Genomic DNA, 17,899 nt, shown 5'->3' on the forward strand with positions numbered 1-17,899 from the left:
GACGAAGACTCGTCGTCACCAGGTCGCAACGGTAGATTGAATTTCATTTTGAGACTCAGCGGACCTTTTCTGAACTTGACCTCGCGCTTCGCGAAGGCGATCGATTGGCTGGTAACGTTGCAGAGCAACAAGAACCGGAGTAATTTAAATGCGAATATTTATGAAGAAAACCTTTCCTGAGGAAATCATATCCTTTCGAGAAGAGGGAAAAGGCGAATTTAATGGTAAAAAAATATTTATGCTTCACGAAGCGTAATGGTGTTTTAGATTTCATATTTTGCTCGAGTAAGGAGAAGAAAAGTTAATGATATCCGGTAACGCGACGATGTGAATATTTTATTTGAGACGCGTCTTGCGTTAATTATCGATGTTAAAATTTCTCGTATTAGCAGTTGAGTAACATGATTCGGTATTTAGGTTACATCCGAAAACTTCCCCGATATTATAAGAGGAAGTTGATATTATACGTATATTATACAATACGAGCAACAATTATCGGAGTAATTATCGCTGACAATTAACGTAGAACGGATGAAATACAATCACTTAACCTACCGTAGAATCTAATAGAATCTAACGCTTGTTCTGTTGACTTTTCGAAACTTCGACGAGAATAAGAGAACACCGGATAAAGCGACGAAAGGGGATAGCAGCGTCTCGTAATTAATTAAAAACATTTAAGGTAAACCTCTCAAGCTAAGGTCGATACCGACACCAGAGAACGTCTTCTTCTCGCTATAACTTGGTCCTACTCTTGGCTCGTAGCAAATCTTCATCTTCTTTCTCTGGCACGAGCTACGCGGATTCGTTCGTCTCGCGCGCGCACACAAATTATTAGAACGACTCTCCATCTCTCTCGGGTGCTCTTGCTATCCCACCGTTAATTAGAGTACAGTCTGCTACTGACGACAACCAACTGCAAAGGAGAATCTTCACCAGCACGCCCTTTCCTACACTCCACCACTTCGTCACCCCCACCACCCTCGTAGCTATCCTACGACTGATCCTTACCGCGATGTTTGTGGCTTGAATTATTCCACCGAATCTCTACACGACTCGTGAGTGCCCTTTGAGCGGACTTACAAGGCTAGCTTAGATCCTAGAATGGTCCAACCGGGGTTGTCTCCGAGTTGTTTCAGGACAATTGCTCATAAGTTTCCATATAAGACAGACTGACTAAAAGAAATGTTTGTTTTGGACCAACAATGTTTGTTATACTATGAATTAAACGTCTCGAGACACAGAAATGTAAATACAAACGTAGATCGATGAACGAGTGACGCTTTGGTAAGAGTTACTGCGCTGTCTGACCATACATATACCTGTTCTACTTGCTCAACGCTAAGCGGTATACATTACAAACGAATTATTTCAAACGTAGCGTGAAAGTTTCAATGAATCTTTGTAGATACGATTAGACACGTCAGCTCTACAAAACTGTTCAATTAATATTCTGTTTTATAAAATTTTATAATCAAATTCGTATTTAATAACCGACGAAATATTTAACGATAGAAACATTGACGAATTTGTTGACGAGAAGCATTGAGTTTGTTCAGATGAGGTAAATTTGACGAAGTTTAAACAGGAGGATAAGACTTTAATTTCTCGCAATCGAGTACCGCAAATGATTAAGCCCCATTTGTGGTGAGTCTGTGCGAAGTTTCAAACTGGGCGACATCTCTCTGATCGGTATAAACTCGTATCAGTAATCGTAGATATATCCGCAGGAAATCCAGTTACTTCGCGCACGTTTAGAATTGATTTCCAACCTGCAAAGCTGCTATATCTTTTCAGTGAATGGCCATGCGATTACTTTTCGATCCGATCTACGTGATCACTGAAACGCGAACGCCGTGTTTCAACCATAAAAGATACCGTCTTCAGAGCGTGATAATTCGATCTCCGCGTGATGCATTGTTATTGATCGGCAAACAACTGGTCTCGCTTCTATAAACGTTAATAGAAAAGAATCGCATGTGCTGGTCGTTAACAGATGCGTCTCGGTGTGGCTTTATCCTTCGCTGTTGACGAATGATCCAATCTCAATAAGTGAAACGAGTTTTCGAGAACAAAAAACAACAACGAACAGCGTAACTTTTCTACCTTAACAAGAATGTGTGCTCGCTCGAGCCATCATGCAACGATAATCTCGCTAATTAATAAGTTTCTCTTTCATCGACCGAAACAATCAACAGCTAAAACATAAACGAATCGCCACGGGAATTAACAGCTTCCACGGTTCGTTACATATCCAACTGACTTGATTCATCGAGAATAAACGCGGCTTGGTTTCACTAACGAATCGATCGCCGATATATCATTCGAAATCTCGTCTAATAAAGTCGTCAGTTTCTTCTACAGGAAATATCAACACGCTTGTCCAACATCCAAATCGACAACCTGCAACATGAGCAAATTTACGCGAAACTAGCCTGATTAAGAGACATCGTCGAAATATTCGCTTACCGAATCGAGTTTCTGTCGAGATTCGTGAGAAACGTGGCCAGGAATTTCATTAGGGGAAACGGGAAATCGTCTAGAAAGATGACGCGCGGCCGTTTGCTGGAGATGCCAGTGAAAACGGATTGAGCGCGGATTGATCGTCACACTTGACCCGAATCACCGGGCGCTGATTAAAACACGGCACGGCTCGCAGATTTTCCTATTTGTCAACGACACGTGTCGTCGCGATCTGGTCGCGAAACTTCTCGTATGCGAAGAATTATTAGCGAGACCTGGCCCGGTCGAGCCGTTCAACGCGTGTGTAATCCGAGATCTATCGGTGCCATTGCAAATCATCCTGCTGTGCCAGCCCTTTTCTTCCTCCCTGTGCCGTTTCCCTTTCCCTGCGTATCGGCTTGCTTGTCGCCCGCGCACAAGCTCGACGCGCCATTAATTGTACTCGTTTGCGAAGTTCCGCGCGAGCATCGCACCGAGTTAATTGACGCGATCAATCCGACGCTTTCCCCGGTGCCGCAGCTGCACAACTGATTGGTGAACTTTGATGAAAAAAAAAAAAGAAGCGAAATGTAACAAGCACACGAAGAAGTTGCCAATGAACATTGCAGTAAATGAAGTCGTATGTATGATATATGAGGTGCTCGGAAGCCACATAGATCGATACGATAAGTTAAAATACAGAGAAAGTGACCGCATTCAAATTCCGATTGCAATCTACGATTATCTGTTCGACCTTCTTTCGACAAAGTGAGTCATACGTTTTTTGAGAAATCGAACAGTAATTATGTTTCTGATTAATCAAGTTGAGGAAACCGCAAAAGTGAAATTAGTCGGTTTGGCGTGTGAAGAGATTATAAAGATATATTCTTTTCGTTTCAAGCCAAATAAAGTCGAAAGAAAGGAGTGAATAGTGAAGAAGGCAGTAGAGCAGCTACAATCCAATTTTACAAATTCCATTATTCACAATCGATCTTTCAATCGTTGTAACCGGTATTTCAAGTAGCTAAAAATGGAAGTTTCTGATGTTTCCATTTCCCCATTCGTCGATATGAAATGAAAAACGTGACGAGCTGCGAAAATATGTAAACCGAACGCGTCGATACCGTTATTTGTAAGTCAAGCAGCCACTAGACGGGACCAGCGTCGTTTCAAGATCAAGCGGGGTTGAAAAGAAATTGCACGCGCGTGAGGAACTCTCTCTTTCTCTCTCTCTCTTTCTTTCTCTTTTCCTCGTGGAATATGAATCGTTGGCACAAGGCATGAATGAACGACGTTACTCGTGTTTCGTAGCCTACGACCAGGTGTAGTAAATTTTCCCGTTTCATTTTTCACGAGTCTTAAACATCCTCGAGATTGTAAGTATCGCCAATTAGACGACGTGCATGGCGTTAACAACGAGAATACAGTTGAAATTTAGCAAGAGTTCAGGTAACGAGTAATTAATTCGACTGGTATACGAGGGTCATATGATACGACAGTCATAAATTATATTCATATGTACACAGGACTAATGAAATATATTTTCAGAATTTTTATTTAAGAAAAGATTTGAAATGTGATAGAATAGAACAACAAACGATCTAATCAAAGCAGAAAGACAGGAAGGGGTTTTACAAATTGAAAAATCACAGATTGGACGTAGCGACTGATACGGTCAATTTTTCATTGGAATTGAAATTTCATGTAACAGGGATTTTAATAGAAAGTGACGTTTATCTACATAACGGGTTCCCGCCAGTTTTTGTTTTCACTTTTATGAATTACGTGGTCATTCCGCATTCCATAATCTCGCGTTCGATGCATGCACGTAATATTCTTCCTTTGTGCCGTAATTAAATTTATACGATTGAGTGAACCGTTGCACGTTTAAACGGGGGAAACTATTCCATCAATGTTCAGGGTGTAATATACACGAGAAACTTTGTATAAATATCTGCTCCCCACATTCCAGATTTTTCGATATAAACGAACAAAAGAAAACAACTTTTTTATTTTATACCTCACTTTGTCAGGAAAAATAATCAAAGTAGCAAAACTACTGGTAAAGTCAAATTCACGATCGAAGAACGAAACGCGTAAGAACGAGCGATTTTCATCAACGTTAAACACGATCGCAATTTATGATACAATCTCTACGAAAGATTTATAGAAAAAGAAAGGTACTCACTGTAAGAGCCCACGTAGATCGGCGTCCATGTGACCTGAGAGTGAACGAGCGTCGTAGCCACGAACAGAACAGTGCCGAACCACGCACTCAAACGAGTCGCACTCATCTCACTAACAGCCTCGACAATCGCCATTTCCCACGTTTCAATCAGTTCTCTGCCTTAATATCATCTTTACCGACGTTTCCGTCTCTACTGTCGATTTCTTTTCTTTACACACCGATCCGCTGTATCGTCGATTTTATTTCTACCCCGAACAAACATAGCCAATAATTCTACGATATTTCGTCTTATACTTCGTTCGATCTCTTTCTTTAATTATTTTGCTAATCTAAGTACGAACTGCCTCCGTTCCACCCTCCTCCGGCAACTAGTTTCAAATACGTAAAATCAAATACGTGAAAATTATACAACAAAATCGAAGTCGTGTATCTAGATTTATCAACGTAACGTTTAAACGAATCGTTCATAAGTAATTAGCCGCGCAAGTAGTAAGTTAAACTCGCGGTGATTTCGTACAGTCGACACAGACTTGGAGAGGTTAATGATCCGTGAACGAGCATCTGTTTTCGTGCGTTTCGAAGTTCGCGGTTAAATTGTCCGTAGTATTATCGGCTTTGAAATTAGAGAAACTTTTGAATTAGCGCCACTTTATTCTCCGCATCCTGTTTTTCATCTTGCCGGGGCGACGATACGACGGAACTTTGTCCTTAGTTACTTTTCATCGCGACAGAGTCTTCATTTCCACGTCAGTTTTGATTTACACGGGGCTGCACCTTCCCCGAAACCACGTTCTTCCGTTTCATACGCGTGCACGATCATCATGAATGAAAAATCTGCGCCCTGTCGTCCCGTTTCACGGTCTCACAAAGGCGCGTCACGATACTCTGTTTCTACGCGAATACGTTCGACCTCGGTTCAATCTCCACACCACGATTTTCGTTCGGCCTTTTGTCTCTGCTCTCTCCACGTTCTCGCTATCTTTGCTGCGAGATTGTGATTTTGTCTGCAACAAATCCGAAAAGCAAAGGATTTCGTTAGAACAACTATACAAGTGATTGATTCTAAAGAAATATAAAGATAACAAATATTGTTTTATTTCTATTCAGAATCTTTGTGGCCGTGTAGTAGAAAAAGGGAAGAATTTATAAATCCTGAAGCACTGATGAAATATTCTAGATCCCATCTAAGAATCTTTCTCATGTCTAGTTTTATACGATTATCATCCTTCCTCCTAATTTTTCATTCTGTTAGATCAACTTAAATTTTCCCTACTTTCCTTATAAAGTTCTGTTTCAGAGGTAGGTACATAAAATTTACATTTTTTGACATGCAAAGTTAACCATTTGATCTTCTTTGACCCCTTTCTTTACTAACCTTTACCTTCCTTAACATCGTTATAGCGCGTACTTAACAACTCGCTCTTGCGCTATTAATTTTCTATGAGCTTATCGATCATTCGAACTTCCGTTTTCTCCTCAGTTCTCATCAAACAATGTTACATCAAACATCATTAAACATCGCACGATCTATTCAAAATAAAAAAGATTTTTCAAAATAACGCCTCCAATTTACACCGTCAGCGCACTAATTTTTAAAAAATCCAACGATTACTTGATTCGCGTCACGGTAAACATTGTCTGACGAGTAAAATCTTCCATCGACTTTCATTATCGTAGCAACGTGCATCGGATCCCAATAAGACGTCCTTGCGGCATCATACCCTCGATAATGAGGAGAATCCGTACAAAACATACTGGATACTTCTGACAGGTCGGATCCCAGCCGCGCACAATGATGTTTGCGTTTTCATTCCGCGGAAAATGTCGTCAATGTCTCGTTAGCGTATCTCTATCGGTATGAGGAGCAAGTAAGACACGGCATTATCGATTGTCGTGTTTTGCGGGCATCTAGAGTGACCGTGATATCTAAGATGTTATACGAGAGATGAGAAGAGGATGGTTATAATGAGATAGAGTATGTAATATCTTAGCGGTTCATAACGTGACAAGTCGGGGCGAAGTTGCCGGTTTTAACCTGTTATTTACTCGTTATCTCACCGTTTTCGACCCGACCCCTTGCCCTAGTCGGTAGTTATGAAAGCTATCCTTGTACCAGACAGCTTCACCGAGAACATTCACCGATTGTATCCATCGCGGTCTTCCTCTTCTACTTACCGCGTTCTGTCTGACCATATGCTGACTTATCTACTTAACCGTTGGTGATCAAACTTTAGAGATTGCCAGTGCATTTTCCCCGATATTGAAGCGAAGTATACTACATCTTGGGACAAAATTGAACACCTTTCGAATGTTTTTGATTCGATAGGATCGATCTATTGAGTGGTTCACGTTGAGACAAATATTCAGAGATATTAAAAGATGGCTATAATTAAGATACGATCGAGATATAGTAAAGAATACTGTTCGCTTTCTTCCTTTGGTATATTATATTATAGTTCGATTTATAGCTGTGACATTTTCGATAAATAATGTAAATTATGTATGCTCCGCCTTTATGAGCGAACATGAGATGCTGCGCCTATTGATACGTTTGCGAATAATGCGTGAGTTATATTAGAAGATAGAGAATCGATATCATCACGTATGTTTCAATTTAGGAAAATTATCATTATTTGCGGATAACATTATTAAGAAGACCGCAAATTATTACGTAGAAACGTTTCGTGGAGACAAGACATGTTTCTGTATGAGACTCGGTTCCATTAACCGGATGCTGGCTTATTCTATAGGTCAGTCGAGTATACCCGTTCCGTATCCAATCGTCCAATTACAGGTCGTCGCGTCTATTGGAGACCAAGTCGTTTCCACCCGAGCTTGGCCAAGTGTCTCTTTATACGAAGAAGCTTCCATTCTTTAACTTGGCTCTTTCTTCTTTGACGGTGGACCTAGAGGAAGAGACAGAAGTGTGGGAGATCTCGTCGAACGCGGTCGCGGCTCGAACGAACCCATTGAAAAGGCGCCGATGCAGTTAACTTAATCCAGGTGCTGATTGGACACGCCAACCGAGAACGACGGAACATGGGAAACCGGGCTAGAATAGAAAAAAAAAAAAAGTAAAGAGGTTGCCTAGGAGGGTGGACTCCCTCCGATGGAGCTGACCTTAATTGTGCCAAGCAATTATGGCTACTTCCGTTTGATAGAAGTAATGCGTCCGTTAAAAAAGAGAGACCCTGCAAAGCGGGAATCTGTGGTTATGAGAACGTCACCGACACAAAGGAAGCCTTTCTGTCTCTCTTCCGTCCAATAAAAAGGTCCCGACACTCTCTCCGCCGGTTATTACGATTCCGTGTCCTGTCCCTTTCTTCGCGACTCTCCACGATCGAGGACGAGGGTTAGGTGTCGTTTCAACTCCACGGAAAAATAAAGAGAAAATCTTTTCGAGAGGTTCTATGGCGCCAAGTCTATTCAACGCTGAAAAAGGTAAGAACAGAGTTCAATATCTCCTGGCGAGATTGCATGATTATATTGTACGTAGGGAGTTTGTTGTTGGTATCTAAGAGAGGATAGGAAGCTGTAGAGAAAATGGCTACCAAAATAGAGATAATTAACTTCGTGTTGCGGCTCGAGTCTTTTGTCAAGTCAGCCGTGATATTTTTAGTAACTCCGTTTTACTCGTAGGGATTCTCTCTTCGATATCCAGTTTGATTATTAAGTGTGTGAAAATGAGATTGTTTTATAGAAATAACTTACAAGCCCGTTCCACCTTTTTCTTTTTTTTTTGTTTTACTCTAGCCAGTTATTACGAAACATGGTTATTCTTATACGTAGTATTATACGTAATCATATCGAACACGCCACGTACCACTTATCCCTCGTAATAAAAGGTAAGTGGATTGTTGTGTGACTTTGGATATTACATGGAATATATGTGCCCTAGATATTCGCCTCGAAAGTTTCGTACGATAACAGATTACTGTTATGAAATATTCAAATCTCTCTTACGAACCCTTCATACTCCACGAGCGAGCCAAAATCGAGATATATTTGCTCTGCAAGAAGACAAGCAACGTTTCGTCAGAGAAATATAAGAAATCAGTATTACGAACACGTTATACCTGGTCCGGACTTCTCATTGCGTTTTATCGCGAGTTAACCGCAAGCCAGACATTTTTCTTTTCTCGGATTGATTTTGCTTTTAATTTAATGAATTTCACGGAGAAGAAATTGCAGAGCTTTCGCGAGGCTGTAAAGCACCGTTTGCAAGGTAATTGCGAGCTTGCACAAAGATCCGAACAACACGAATGTTGAAATTCTCAAAAGTAATTACTTCTGAAATTTGCAGCCTTTTAATCGTTCTTCGTTCGCTGCTAACAAACCCACTTTGCCATTTTAATGGAGAAGCAAACAAATTTTTTTTCACAGTCGTCTCAGCCCTTTACTCTCGCTATAGAAGGAAAGTGGAAATTGAAAAGAAATTGCTCTCCGCTTTGTGGCTTCCTATGTTCGATTTCATTCGATTAGGAATCGAATCCGTTTTGTAAGTTGTACACGTCAGTCACGCGACAAACTGTTGTAATTATTAATCCAGTCAAGCATCAATTAGTCGAAATATCGATTAACCGCGCATCAGAGGCGTGTGTCTTGACCTGCACACAGGCACAATTTCGATTATCCGTGGCTTTCAATGACTGTGCGTTTCATTATTCGATTAATGAACCGTCGCGATCGGGATTGCGACGCCATTTAACGTCAAATTTCGAGGATATTGGTTGGAATCCATATATCGCCTCATATATCGTACCATGTTCTAAATAAAACTGTAAATTTCCGAAGAAATACGAATAACGAGCTATTGGAATCCATCGTGTTTCGTTATAAGACGGATGTTCATATATTTATGAAAAATTTTGATATGGGCAACTGTACAAAATATTCAAAATAAAAAAACTGTTTATAATAATTAGAGGATAAGAAGCGTCTCTATTTAATTTCTATTTCTTTAATTGCATTAATAGGATATGAATTTGCGCAAACATTTGTAGTCTGTGCATTACAATTCCAAGTATTGTTAAGTTTACCATTCTGTATAGAATTTACATTTCATGAAACACTGTTTGAGACACGCTTCTAAACAACGAAACCATCTCGAAAAACAGTTTTGAATTAATCGCAAATTAACACGCTCACGGTCCACTTTGTTCGCGTCGTTAACAAAGAGGTAAAATATTTACTCCTCGCGTGTTCGTGTTTGCGGAAAGAACCATGAAACGAATCTGAATATCCAACCTGAGCGTGGCAAACGTTCAAATCGTTTCGTTTTCTCCATCGAACGCCCGAGGCCTATTTGATCGTGCTGGAACAATTTCTAACGGGTTCATACACGCGTCTTAACTCACCGTCCTCCCTGCCGGAACATTTCAGACCAGAATCGTTCCCCGTTTCGGTGTATAAACGTGCGGCGACGATATGAATTTATACGCTCCGATATAGCAGCGCGATGGAAGTTGTAGAAATGAATCGCGAGTTAATATTCTCGACGCGAGCGCTTGAAATTCTAGATTTCACGAGATGCAATCGTGTTTCGTAAACTTCCGGCGCGCAGTTACGATGTAATACTTTAGCTATTACATTTACATCTTTTCATACCTTTTCATAGCTTCTTCGCAATTTTCCTGCACGAATTAAATTGTTTTCTGCCGTTACTAGTTCGCGTCGATTAATTTTCCTTGACTTTTTCACCTCGAACTATCTTTCAACCCGTCACGTTCATGAATCTCAGTTTCCGATGGATTTTACCCTTATCGAGAAAGAAAATCTCTCTTTTCCAACCTCTGTTCTTAATAGACGCTCGCGTTTCCATTTGTTTCCGCCATTCTCGATGTTACGTGTCGCGTGACGCGAGTTTCCGTACGAACGTAATCAAAGCGAGCTCCTCGTAATGGCTCGACACACAGAGAACATCAGATTTCAACTGACTGATTTATTTCTCGACCGAGGGATAATGACACGTTCGTTCTACCATGTCGAGCAGAGATGTTCTTTCTAAATGTTGCCGGAGCTTTTCGAACAGGAGATGGCTGACGATATTTGTTTTTCACTTGGCCAAGCGAGGCAAATATCCGACGTGTTGTTTGCTCGAGCGGAACTTCCGGTCACGCGGCGAGAAACAACGCAGACGCCCCGAACGCGACAACTTTGAATCAATTGATGCGTTCCCGGCGATCTTTGCTCTCCAACTTTTAACGAACGCAACGATTAAAACGATCTCGGGACGGTAAATATTCCGTTCGATTCTCGGCGAATTCATCGGGATAAGATAAAGAAAGTACGGCGGAACTTCTCAATTTGAAGAACGGTTTCTATGGGAATCGAGGAATGAAAAGGAACAAAGCTTTCTGGAAATTTAAGTAGACGACGCGGTGAATCGATTTTTTAATTGAGGAAGAAGTATAAAAATCGGGGATGCTTTTGTAGGGATACTAGAAAATAGTTACTTTTATTCAGATTTACATATAATTTCCTTTATCTTTCCTTCTGCGATCCAATACCCTAGATTCGCTCGATAAATTTTCACTAACACGGATTCTCATAAATTCTCACACAATCCTTTGACTTAAACTCCTCAGTTCCTTAAAACCCGTTAGAAAGTTTTCATAGGAAAGAGGCTGCATTTCCTTTTCCCTCGTTCTTTCAATTTTCACTCGTTTCTTTTCCTTTTATTCTACAGCGTTACAAAACGATAAATGGCAAATAAATATTTGAAATATAAATGTACATTTTTCACAGAACTCGTTCTGATGTTCGCCGCTTTTTCGAATCAACTGTTGTACATGAATCAACGCAAAATTTCGCGTCTTTTCCCCCGTCAGTTTTTCCAAACAAATTCATCCCGTTTCGTGACTCGCGAGCATATTTAAGTTGCGAATTTTCCTGAAATTTGCAAAGATTATTTGAACACGCGTGATCCTTTGTGTCTAATCTTCCAAACCATTAAGATGAATGTAGAAATTTGCTGGACCATTTAACGCAGAAAACGTGAGTTACTGAATCCAAATCGTAACCTCAATACCGTCCTTAAACGAGCCCTCGACTCCCTATTCAGCCAGGAACGTTCTCAATGAACACTTTAATGCGGGTTAAGTCCTCTGATGAGATACTCCAAGCCGGGGTTCAGGGATTTAGCTCGGAACGATACATTATCTTCTATCACTTTACATGGCTACTACGACGCCTAATCTTTTCCCTTGTTTTCTAGTTCCTGCTTATCCAGTAATCGTGAAATGATTTCGACTAAGTACGATGATTTTAATTCTACAAGCCTTTCAAATATAATCTGTGTAATCGCTACATGCGCATTTTGAGTAATCGAGAAATCGTCAAATATCTCCAAAATACTAAAATCTTCCTGAATGTCCACCTGAAGGTAAATTTTTACAATTTGACGAGTTTCACATAAATTTATCTCAACATATCTTTCTTGATTCCACGTTAAATACAAATACGAAACGTACAATAAGAAGCAGTTGACTGAAAATATAAATTTTAAAAATTCCTCTAAATAATTCCTTTACTAATAAGACCTGTTTATCTAAACTCTAACCTAGTTCCAATCCTCACACGAGAACCATACATTCTACGTATCAGAAACAGTCGATCTAAGCACGGAGCGTGATCAACGCGGATCAATCTACTCGAACACAGGAGAGGCGATGCTTTCAACGTGACAGACTGCTTGACACGCGTCGATGCAGGGACGACCGATGCCATCTAAGCACCAGGCACGGTCAGCTCAGCTCGACTTCGACTATCAGATGAAAAGCGAAGCTTTCTGTGTGACAGAAGCCGCTTGACGCCCGTCGATTTCGACGCCACGCACAGTTTCGATCAAACGCACACCGCGACAACGTTACGATTTGCGATACGGTGTTGATTTATCACCGTGATTTAGGGTCGCTTAATTAATTTACATCTGCGGGAAGAGAGAGTTGCGCGCGACGTTATCGGTGGTGAAGGTAGCCGGACATGCTCGATGCACGCGGTCAAGCTGGATGCAAACCAAACGCGTCGCATTGCTTCACTTTGAACGGCCAAAACCGCGGAAAACTGCGCGATTCTGCGAGAACCTGCATCGAACTTGGTGAATCGTTGCGTCGTGTATTCGCGCGAAAGCACGCCAAACGGCGTGAAATTACACGAAATCGTACACAAACCGCACGAAGCTACTCGAATCCAAACGATATCGTATGAATTGACGTACACTTGGCGCAGAACTGATCGAAACCACGTAAAATCGTACGAATGGAGGAGAAACTGCGCGAATTTCAACAAACTCGCGTAAAACCACGCAATAAAGCGCGAAGCTGCACAAATTCGCGCGAAACCGTATCACACTGTGTGTGATTCGGTGCAAAACCGCGTGAAATTACGCGAAGCGCACAAACCCGTGCAAAACTATCGAAAACCCAATGAAATCGGGCAAAAAGAGAAACGCGTTCATTCGTGTTCACAATTATCGCATATCGTGTAAACCTGCAGTTTCCTTTAAAGTTCCGATACTCGTCGAATCCACGAATTAACTGCTTAATATTCTGCGAAGAACCGTGGAAAATAATACGATAGAATTTTCACACGATCGATTGTTACGTATGATTATGCCTACAAGTGTATATCGTTGCAATGGAATGTGATTTACATGATACGTATATAATATACTTTGTGTAATAAATTAGGATTGTGTAATAAAATGGATTTATAAATAAATGAGTGAAATTTATGTGTAAAGAAAGGCGAATTGTATGACAGTGCGATGAATTGTATAAAGACAAAATATACCAAGTCAATATGATTAGGTGCATACTATGCACATATTTGCAACTACGAATGCACGTGTATTCTATGATGCATCGATCAAGCTTAAAATATCCACCATGTAATTAATTAGTCAGAATTGGCGTCGATAAATGGAATCGCGCCCAAACATGTGTGTGTTAATGTTACGAATTCAATTTCAAGTTAAATACTTATTCGATGTTTGAACTACGAAGATGATATTACAACGTGTGTTGATTTTATTCTTCGAATACTATTGATAGGTAAAATTCTACGTCAGTATTGATCGATCCATTTCTACGTCAAGTTGTAACAAAAACTCGTTTCAGTTAACAATATACTATGTTCTCGATTCTTTGAAAAATATAAAAACAGATACATTATTTTAATAATATTTGCATGGTGGTTACATTAGTCAAAATATATGACCTTATGCCAAATAAATTTTTATCATACTCATAATATGGATTTTATATCTATCATAATATTAACTATACTAATAACAGAAGTAACAAGTATTCTACATAAAATAATAATCATGCAGAGCCTCTCCGATATCACTCTCAAATCAGCTTCGATAACAGAAATAATATCAACATTTCAACAATTTTCATCTTCTGCTATCAATTCTTCCAATTCTTCTAAAGAATCATGGAATCGACAACACGTATCACTATACAACGCAACACGGCTGAAATTGTTATCTGAAGCGATAACAATTTTACGTAGTCGTGTGATACGCGACGAGGAACGTTACGCCCCCGCGTCGCGTACAAAAATAGTTTCAACCAGTGTGTCTCGCGCGTTACTCGCGTACATTGTTCCCGTATGATACAAGCGGAGCACGCGTTCTCGCCCGAACGAGTCCGACGCACGGGTACCCGTTGGCTACTGGTACATCCAGTCAAATGCTCGAGAGAACGCGACTGTCCAGGGGTTTAACCGCGTACGAATGGTCGGAGACGCGCCACCGAGATATACGATACCGAAGCAATTTATCATCGTGACAATTTCGAACGTAGCACAGGATCTCCCGTTTTCGTATCCCTCTGTCGCCTCTCATCGGCCACTCTTCGGCGCTCAGGGTTCTCCGTTCTGGTCGTCGTCGTCGTTCGAGAACTGCGGTAGAAGTTGCTTATATGATTAATCGAAGCTTTCCTGCGCGACCCGGGCCCATCGGCATCGTTCCAAGGATTAAAGTTGTCCCGTACCCCAGCCGGTTTCCGTGACGGGAAATAATATTTCAGATAGTCGACCTCTGCAATCTTACTTCCGATGTGCAAAGTACTTCCGAAGGAGGTGGGGATTCCAAAGTTTTATACCTCGAAGAAGAATCGATTGGTTTGTTGGAACGATGGTTTGGGATGTTTGATTGTTGGAACCGAGAATGGCCAATAGACGAGAGGTTCAATAAGTAAATGATGCTAGCGCATTTCTTTAAAAAATGAAGGAAGATTTAGAAAACGAATACTTGATTTAGGACCTTTTATAAATATCTAAGCTTGTATATTATAAACTTTATAAATTATACATCTTTATACGTTATATACGCATTCTATGTATTTTTGTGCCGTTGAATTTTGAAGAAACGGAGAGTGTTTTTAAGAATTATCGGTGATAGAATATCCTCTGGTAATGAGTATAGCTTTGTAAATAATTGCAGTAAGTATTTTAATGTTTCGAAGCATATAGATTTTTGTGTTAGAGTTTATCTGTACCCACGTCTTTTTCAAATTAAATCCTTTGTAAATGACTGAACGTTTAAATCCTGGAGACAGGTCAATATTTTTGATATATGAGAAGTAAAGGGAAACACAAGCTTAATTTAGTTACAAGTTTGTCGCTCGGATAGTTCGTATTTACAGTAATATACAAAGATGTCTGTGTACAAAGACTTGCAATCCTAAGGCCCAATCATCATCGAACACCGAGAACGACGAGAACCCACAATTCTTGGCTAGCTGGAAGTCAGTGTGAAACTCGGTGCAAGTTACAGAGTTCCGGTTACGTCACGGTTGACGAACTTGTTTAATTAGATCGCCAGTCGGGGTGTTGATTAATTTCGAGACGATTCGGGCAAGTTCACAGCTGCTGGTATCGCGTTGCGAATAATAAGTGCACAGTCGCTTTGAGAAACAGCACGACGTTACCAGAAAATTTATTGGATTATTCGAGTATTTCAATTACTGCCTTTTAATTCTATTCCTTGTATCACTAGCACGACTTTTGATTAAACCAAATGATAACATCAATGATGTATGATATCACTTGTTTTACACGCAGTTGGAATATCGATTACTCGAAAGTTCAGTATGCTCTATATGAGATCACACCGAATGTGTTAAGAATTACTCGAAAATAAAAATCACTGTTCGATATTTGAATTTTTCTACACTTATGGGAAATTTAAAAATATATAAATTATCCATATTAGAGTACTATAACAGCTACTGGGTAAAACGAATCGCTTCTCAGTTTCTATTCTCTTAATTACGCCAAGAAGAATATTAATTTGTACTACAGAACATGTTACAAACCAGAAACTAAATGAAATAAATATAACGTATACCCATTTTTATGTTCCCATTCATCACTGAAACAAATTTCAAAATGTTACGGAACACCCTATATGTATATTACATGTTTCGTGCATTAACCTCTACCAATCGATGGCGACCATTACTTGATTTAATTAAAAATTGGAAGTTGCACGAGCCAGTAATAAAACAGAAATATTTTCACGTTCGTTACGCCATGATTACAGTAACCATGATCAAATTGAACGTAAAACTCGCGAGTATTCGTTCGCATTTCTGATCTAAATCCTCCCTTTCGATTTTCTTTACGCTAGGAAATTAAACACAGGAACTGCGTTATTACTCCACCTTTTGCCCCTCTACGCAGGTATCGAGTGAATCGCGGAAGATCGAGCTGACGGTAGGCAGAGAGTAAGAGCTAGTACTAGCAGAGTTACAGCATAACTCGCCGGACAGATATCTATACTTTATCCATTCCGCTTTCCACGCGAAGTGCGAGAAGCATACACGACTATGCTGTATTTTTACTAGCAGTAAACCTATCTTTATTGTGTCCTGTAGTTTCACACGCATACGATCCAGTTCTTCTTTTCACCGCGACCATTTCGTTGTCCCGATGAATCACCGTGCTCCTACATCCTGACGATTTGTTCGTGCTGTGCCGTCTCAAACAGCTCCGTTGCGATTAAAACGCTACTGTTTCAACAATCTCGACGTTTCTTCGTTAGTATTCTAAATCACGGTGCAAGTGGAGAAAGCAGAAGAGAGAAAAGAAGGGAACAATTCCGCTGAAGTTTTAACGTAAGCTGGTAAACGAAGGAAGACACGCTTGTCGGTGGACGTTAGAAATAATCCCATGTTCCTGTTTGAACCTTCATAAACCGGTCGGTTCGAATGGTTTTATGAGTGCGTGGTACATAAAGGATGGAAAGTTTTTATCACCATCCATGGAGTTCTCGCATTTGACCGGCTGCGACGAGAACACGAGGACAATGTAATTAAGGACTGAGCTGTGGAGGAGCAGCTGCAGAGAAACTTCGTTTTACGTTTTAATCCTGTTGATTCTGGATTCTATTCGATTCGACAAAAACCATTGCTTTTGTACTTTCAGAGGTCCACCTTTCCAAACGTAAGTTTATAATCCTTATGCGACGCGAGCGAAGTAGCTCGGTCGCACGCTCAAGCGAAGCTTTATGGATAAGAGTAATCCCGAGGGTACGAATCTCCGGTCAAAGTTTTTTCTAATTGACCCTGGCGGAAGCTGCACGAGCAAGATGCGAGCGGAGGCCTCCAAGCGGAACTATGGCTTAGCTAGAAGAGCCAAGGAGACCCTTTTTCCACGAGCTTCCCTCTGAACGAGCGAGTATCGGATCGAGAAAGCTACTGGAATCTTTCAATTCGACTAAGAAACTCGAACGTTCCTGCAGGCAGTTTAATCGAATTCCATCGCGGAGACAAGAGCGCCTCCGCTCTTTGGATCAAAGCGCACGCGATAGCTGCGAGGCGTATACAGACGGATCGTAGCACGAGAAAGAATAACGTACGACGTTTATCCTGCAAACCGATCGATACACGATCTTGCATGAAAAGATGATGATTCGAAAACAGAAAATCGACTGTATAGATTGTGAAAACCGGGGGGCGAGGGTGTAGCCGAGGTAAAATACAGCGAAGTGTAACAGTCGTACGTGATGTGAAGATTACGAGTGATAGGGTAGCTCAACATGCGGTAACACGATAAAGATGTAGAGTAAATTCAAACTCCTAAGAGGCTTGTCTGTATCGTAGACTTAGAGTCAAATAGCAACGAGTCCTATATAGTAAACTATCGTAAGTGGAAATATCGAGCAGTACAGAGGTACTGCGATAATCTTCGACGCAGAAAATATTATGCCGGAATCGTTGCAAAATTAATCTCCTGTTTATCCATTCTCTGTGTTGG

General features: G+C 40.6%; 1 protein-coding gene across 15 annotated transcripts in view; it reads right to left on the reverse strand.

The window, feature by feature from the left end:
• The window catches only part of LOC126868435 (uncharacterized), a 272,162-nt gene that overhangs the window by 215,045 nt on the left and 39,218 nt on the right, over positions 1-17,899 (reverse strand). For 5 of the 15 annotated variants that reach the window (XM_050623866.1, XM_050623863.1, XM_050623858.1 and 2 more), the window contains exon 2: positions 4,631-4,875. In XM_050623866.1, the coding sequence (XP_050479823.1) occupies positions 4,631-4,763 (133 nt within the window). In that variant the 5' untranslated portion in view covers positions 4,764-4,875. Of the gene's footprint in view, positions 1-4,630; positions 5,635-17,899 lie in introns of all 15 variants that reach the window. The other 10 variants (XM_050623870.1, XM_050623868.1, XM_050623865.1 and 7 more) reach the window with 3 other exon arrangements.

This window comes from Bombus huntii, chromosome 8 (assembly GCF_024542735.1).
Source record: "Bombus huntii isolate Logan2020A chromosome 8, iyBomHunt1.1, whole genome shotgun sequence".
Classification (NCBI taxonomy): Eukaryota; Metazoa; Arthropoda; class Insecta; order Hymenoptera; family Apidae; genus Bombus; species Bombus huntii.